Source organism: Suillus discolor (assembly GCF_016758755.1).
Source record: "Suillus discolor strain FC423 chromosome Unknown F5147scaffold_88, whole genome shotgun sequence".
NCBI classification, from domain to species: Eukaryota; Fungi; Basidiomycota; class Agaricomycetes; order Boletales; family Suillaceae; genus Suillus; species Suillus discolor.
This window is the reverse complement of record NW_024541335.1, coordinates 101,074-107,822: the sequence shown is the minus strand read 5'-3', so window position 1 is coordinate 107,822 and position 6,749 is coordinate 101,074. Positions and strand designations below refer to the sequence as shown.

The 6,749-nt window shown below is 46.1% G+C and overlaps 2 protein-coding genes across 2 annotated transcripts; both read right to left on the bottom strand.

Moving 5' to 3' along the window:
• Positions 1-1,287: 1,287 nt before the first annotated feature.
• On the bottom strand, positions 1,288-2,271 carry F5147DRAFT_657592 (uncharacterized protein; the record flags this gene model as incomplete). Its single annotated transcript, XM_041434291.1, has 6 exons — positions 1,288-1,350; positions 1,406-1,468; positions 1,519-1,633; positions 1,697-1,849; positions 1,913-1,999; positions 2,195-2,271. The coding sequence occupies 6 exons, from the start codon at positions 2,269-2,271 to the stop codon at positions 1,288-1,290; spliced, it is 558 nt and encodes a 185-aa protein (XP_041286989.1).
• Positions 2,272-4,154: 1,883 nt separating this feature from the next.
• F5147DRAFT_779556 (uncharacterized protein) lies at positions 4,155-6,706 on the bottom strand (the record flags this gene model as incomplete). The annotated part of the gene is made up of 8 exons (XM_041442316.1): positions 4,155-4,226; positions 4,277-4,339; positions 4,517-4,650; positions 4,721-4,940; positions 5,025-5,046; positions 5,107-5,296; positions 6,187-6,469; positions 6,524-6,706. 8 exons carry the CDS (start codon positions 6,704-6,706, stop codon positions 4,155-4,157), a joined length of 1,167 nt encoding a protein of 388 aa, XP_041286988.1.
• Positions 6,707-6,749: the final 43 nt, after the last annotated feature.

Below are 6,749 nucleotides of genomic sequence, written 5' to 3'. Positions count from 1 at the left end.
ACCTGGTATGCGATGCATCCAAATGAATAAATGTTGCTTTCTAGTTTTGGTGAGCTAGATGCATCCTCGGTGTCCGAACCTTCGAAAAGTTCGGGCGCAGCCCATCGTACGTTACTCCTGATGTAAGAGGTCCCGTTCAGGTTGGAACATGTAGTCAAGAGCCCGTAGTCTAGAAGAGCTCTTCCATCGCTATTGATAAGTACATTGCTCTAAGAGGCAACAAAGGTGTGAGAAGCGTCATATATTTGCATACCATACAGTTGCTTACACCTGTGATATTTGCATGAGCCATTTTGTTGGAGTGGACTGTGCGCCGTGTACTATCAGCTCATCTTAGTGCAATGCGAAAATGACAGCATATGATATTGAAGACCAGCAGCTACATCAGCAAGCTATTACGACGCCCATGAGTTGTGGTGTAGCTATATCGTTGGGGAAGACTTACCAAACCGAATTTGTGGGCCCCAGAGAGACCATCATAGTGTTCATCAAGATATGTGCTTAAGGATCCGTTGGACATCCATGGAGATACAATAGCTGGTACTGGACCAAATCCGTAGGTAATCCCGCACAAGGGAAGAACGTTATCATGGCGCAGTGGTTGTTACAGTAACATGGCACGAGTCCCCCGCCAGCAGACAGCCCTCTGCCACCCGCACGGCTATAGACGATAGACGACACCGGAGCCTCACCACCTCTACTGACGACGATAGAAGATGATAGATAAGAGACGATAAGCGGCAACTGCCGGCTTAGATAAGCGGTCTGGACCGCACGTGACATGGACATGACGACGTAGGTCTAGAAGACCTATTTATGTTATCAAGATAGAAGGCAAGCCTCGTGTTGCCTCATGTACTGATAGAAGGATACCACGTGGATCCTATCTCTGATAGAAGCCCGCCTCATGGACGCTATCTCTGACTCATGTAGATAAGCATATTAGAACCCAGCTTTAGGCTGAGCTTAGATACGATAGAGTAGCCTTATATAAGGTCGAAGATTAAAGTAGATGTTCCTTACTTTAATCTTACTAGGTACAACCCAGAACTAGTCTAATCAACTAGGTTTACCCTTGAACTCCTTGTCCCGCTAAAGCTACCTGCTCGACATCGACTCGTACCTTCAGTGACGCCTCTCACTGTCTGTAACCCTGCTATCATCTCAGCGTAACCCCTCGTTAACCACCACGAGCTACGTTCGAGTACGCAACCTTTGCTTGTCTGTGAAGGCCGACGACTCTCAGCACTTGGTACCACTGTCGTGGTTGTCGCTGTTTAGATCATCCTAGTCGCACACGACCGTTTGTCGTAACAGTGGTTTCCACTTGCAGAAGTCGTCCATCAACCTCTGCAAACATTTTCATATCATTATAGTGTTCTACATCATGAGCATGTCGGCACACCTCATTGACGATTTTCTTGAAACTGTCATTCTGAATTTCAATTCTGACACATTTAATTGCCACCTTGAAACTTATCATCAGCTGTCAGAATTTACTACTAAACTTATACCAACCTCCACGTTATTATCTTTTTCTGAGAATATGCATTTCCAAACGTCACCAAAACTGCCCTGCGCAGTAGCATAAGTCAAGTCCTTGACAATCTTGGTGGTGAGGTCAACCGGGCGTCTAGATTCATTGAAAAATTTGTCACATCAGTGGGGAGCTCTGCAACAAACTATGTCTACCCACCCATTATCACTGATGTCTATATCCAGGTGCATCGAGCTCGACATTTCTGTCTCCGGTTGGCCTTTCGCCAATTTCCAAACATCACCACAGCCTCCTTGAGTGAGAGGGTATGTCAATTCCTTGCCAACCTTGGTGGTAAGGTCGACCGGGCATCTAGATTTGTTGGAAATTTTGTCACATCAGTGGGGAGCTCTGCAACAAACGATGTCTACTCACCCATTATCACTCACGTCTACATCCAGGTACGTCGAGCTCGACGTTTCTGTCTCTGGTTGGCTTTTCACCCATTTCTCAAGTAGCACACTAAAGATCCATTCGAAAAGAGAATTCATATCTCGACCTGGCAAGGTAATGAGATCAAAGCTTTATAGGATTGCTTTTGATGCATGTGGTGGATTAGCTCTGCATTGGATATGGCTCGATTGCAGCGTGGTGAGTCGCCTAGCACTTGTCTGTATCCATGAAGGAAAATCATTTATGTACATCAACCTTTCTTACCCTGTCTTTCTCCATGCGCAGTAATGGAGCATGGCCTCTTCATCCTTCATCAGGATCATTTCGTGGTGTTGGTCCATTCTTTTTTTCAATTCTCAAGAGGGCTGGCCGGATCACATCCATGCACTGGGAGTAAAGATCCAAATGCGGACCATGATGATGTTCCAAATGATGCTGTCAACGGAACATCTCGTGCCAAGAACATGAGCTTCTAGAGTACAGATTTGTGAGTGATTTTTTAAGATCCTTCCATTGTAATTCTTCTGGTGCATCTTCATACCGATCTATGGAAGGTACTAAATCCTCGTCTGGTACAGCAAGTTTACTTTCAAGAATGCCAACTCAACTTTACACCACAGATCCACATCATAAACCAGTGGGACGAACACAGACTCCAAATTTTCTCCAAAATGCTTCAGACACACCATATTTGAGCAACAGTATCTCCCACACTGGAAGTAGCCCAAACTCGTGACTGAAACTGAGCAGAAGCAAAATGTTTTCATAATGCAGTTGCTTCCAAAGTGCACGGAAATCACCCAAGAGTTTTTGTGAAGCCATGTGGTCTGAGCATGCATATCCCACGCAAAGGGGAAGCCGAAAACGCGCTCGAGCAACTCTGGCCCTGAAATCGTCAGCTGTGTCATTGATCCTTATGGATTTGACTGCTACCTGTCATGGATCCAGTCTGAGATTGCTGGACAGCCGTACATGTAGCATGCATGCCTGCAAGCCTTGACGGTTGTATGTGGTATAGGTGCATTTCCACACATCCCCGAAACTACCGTGTGCTATTGGATGAGGTGAGTCCTTGGATACAAATCCCGTAAGGTCGGGTAGGCTGCATTGAAAGTCGCATGAGGAAGTGCATTGTCACAGGGTACGATGACCACGGACTTGCTGGTTGTCGGGGTTAACAAGGCAGGCTGAGCGCAGAAGCAATAAGACATTAGTATAATAGCTCCTTTTGTAGTTAGTAACAGAGGCAGTGAATCGAAAGTCGTGCTAGATGTCCCCCGTTCTCTTCCATTGAATCCGCAATATGCTCTCATCGGCTGACTTCACCCGATGGACTTCCTTACAGCAGGACTGCCCGCAACAATAGTCACCTCCTTGCTGCTTTGATCACCCTCTCTGAAATGCGTGTCTAAAACGGCTGCCGGGAACGGCGGGCTGATGGGGGCACACCCAGAGCATTCGCGATTTCGGTACATCAAAGGACACCGGGGGTCCAAGTAGAATAGCACGTATTGTCCTACACACCACGTGAAACCGCAGATTGTTGTGGCAGGGGATGAGGTACCTGGGAATCAGCAGATTCCGATGAAATCTCGCTGCAATCACATGAAAATCTCCTAGCCACGAGCTCTAGGATACCTTCCTCAACGGACACAAATGGAATAAAATAAAATACAAACACCTTCTCTGGGCATTCTGCCTGTCCATGCACAGTAGACTTGACAAGTCCGAGTTGGGTCGGTAATGTTGTAGTCTGAGCTGAACGGGACTCCCATTGGAATGGGCATTAATGACCATTCTCCCTTGACCGCCACATCACGGCGGTGGCTGCAACACCACTATAGTCATGGTTTTTTTTTGTCTTGAAACAATACACATTGCTAGAAAAGAAATAGCCTGCATGATCCTATATCATTTCATTCATTTGCAGGAGACAGATCGAACGGCCGTATGCGTACTGCCACAGTTCTGACAGATCTGAAGGTTCTACAACTAGTGCTGCCGTGGTCTGGTTCGGTCTGGTTCAGAGGGTCCTGGACGAGAACTGAGAACAGGACTGTGGTCCGGTTCTGCAAAATCTTCGAACCCCGAACCGGACCACAGAGAACGGTTCTCTGTGGTCGGGTTCGGTTTTTTTCTGGTCCAAACTCCAACCGAACCCGAAAATTTTCAGTGGTGAGCATGAAAAAAAAATCATTGGAAGACTAGTTTACACATCAAGTAGCTACTCCAATGACATGGCTACATATGACTCTATGCCTCTGTAGCCACTGATCCAAGAGCTAACTGATTCGATCTATACAAATGGTGAGAATGAAATAAAACACAATAACAACCAATGCTTACCGTCGATGTTAGTGGGTAATGTGAACCTGCGGCATCTGATCCAGACAAGCAATTTGAAGTAAGCTGCCTTGCAAGGCACACATCAGTGAGAGTGTTTGTTAGAATTGAAATCATTTTACCTCCGTCGTCAGCAAAGGAAGACATTCAGGACAATGAGAGAGGTACGTGCGGTTTGAGTCGCACCTCCATTCTCAGATGTTGCCGTCACCTTTTTTTATACACAGAACAGGGAGAAAACACCTGCGCATCTCGAGTGAGAGGCGGCGGGTGAGAGACAGCGGGGTGAGAGACGGTGGGTGAGATACAGCTAGCACGCCGAAGAGAGGTAGTATCACAGCCACCGGAAAAAATGTGTTCGACAGCAACAGCTGAGCCTGGAATAGTGAGAATATCACGAGCCAGATGTGAGAGGTCATTGAGGTATGTTGGGAGTGGGCAGCGCACCTTGTTCGTCTCCTCGACAACTTTCTTTCTCCCATTCCTCTTCTCCTTTCTCTTTCCCCTGGCGTCTTCCTTTCTCCTTCACCAAAGTGTCGTCTGCATTCGCCTTAGCCACACCAGCATTTTCTGGCGTGTGCTGGGCACATGGGCTAGACACTGGTTGTTGCTGGAGTGGGGTAGTGGTTGCAGCAAGTGGTGGTGGTGGTGGTGGCGGCACGGTCAACTCAATCAGTAAATAAAATGAAAATGGATATACAAATAACTACCTTGAGGACAGAGTCTTGAGAGTTGATTGATTAGTACTAACCTTCAAAAAGGCTAAAAGTAGCCTAATTAACCAATAGTGCAACTCCCGAAGACGACACTTTGACGTCGACATAGAGACTGACGTTGTCGTAGTTGAAGTTGAAGTCGACAATGGGTTCGGGGTTTGGAATGGTTCGGGAAGGTCAAACCAGAACTGGACCGTTTGGGAAGATCTAGAACCGAGAACTGTTTTCCGGTCCGGTTCTGGCTGGCGTGAGAACCATGGACTGAACTGCGGAGAACCGGACCAAAAGTCCGGTTTGAACCATGGTTCTGGACCGGACCACAGCAGCACTATCTACAACTCCATTTTGGATGTGGACACTAGACTCGTAACCAGTCTGGACTACGTCTTTGAGATGTTACGAGTCTACGTGGACACATGACCAACACAACCAACATCAGTGAATTGATGAGTCCGTGATATTGTACCCGTGGTAACTATAGACGGATATAATTCTGCTCCTAGTAAATATGGCAATATATACTGTGATAAATCTGAGTCGTTGGTAAATAGCCATTCATGTCTGCAAATCTAGATTATTGCGAGCAGTTTATGATAAGGTTGTGATGTCGTAGCGTGATGGCCGGCAAGAGATGGTAGCGTAAGTATGCCCCCCTTGTCGAGCATTCTCATTCTTCAATATTTATGTCATAAATTATATGACTATTCAAGGGTTTCTCTCGGAACATCAGTAAACTACAACTTTCCCACAGAGGTCGCAAATTTGAGGTCTAGCGACAGGAAGCCACAGGGCTCTACAGCTCACACAGGCTTACAAATGACAGCAATAAAGCGCTCACAGTTTGGACAGACTCACAATTGATAGCAACAAAGCACTCAAGTAATGAGGCTCCTACTAGTATATACTCGTTACTCGTACTAGTAGAACCTTGACACTTGCCGCAGTCTGACTTCATCAAACAAACACGCTGATATATGAAAATCGGTTACATATAAAATTTTCATTGAAGACAATGTAAACATAAGCCTCGCATACTACATAGTATATCAAATATATGGATAATGCAATATGATGATAACAACATGACTCCGAATATCGATTAATCAAGAACAATTGTTGGGCGCCAGCCCTGCGATACTTTCAATCCTGAGCAGAGCATCAAGACCAACAATATTACAAGAGAGTGCACAGACTTACCTTGCGCACTTGACCAACCTTGTCCTTGTGGTGGATGGCTGAATGCGACGTGAGACCAACCGCAATCTTTAAAAATAATCCTCATGCATCCCAGCCCTATGTCCGTCTCATTGATTTTCTTCTCAACAGCTGCTGCTTGAAACTTGAGTAGACGCGCGGAAACCTCATTCTCCTGTAGCACACAGTCTGCAAGTGTCTTCTGTGCTCGGAAAACATCTCGCTTTGCTCTTACGAGATCAAGTACAAGGCTGGCTTCAGAGTCAGTTGGTTCATGGGTACTGGACTATTGAAAAGTAAGGCGTGATATGGATGATAGAAACGAGAAACGAAGACCCACCAGTGAATTGACAGCTTCAAGGACTCCATATAAGTCGCACATACTGCCACTGGCAGGAATTTCCACATTAGAATCATTGTCACGCTTAGTGTAAGAATGATGAGCAGGATTATCGGAGGAGGAAGCAAGTGCTGATAGTGATCGCAAAGTAGTAATGTCAAACTTTAGCGATGAGGATAACATGGAGGGACTCAGACAATGTAAGGCAGGCATCTGGGAAATGCCG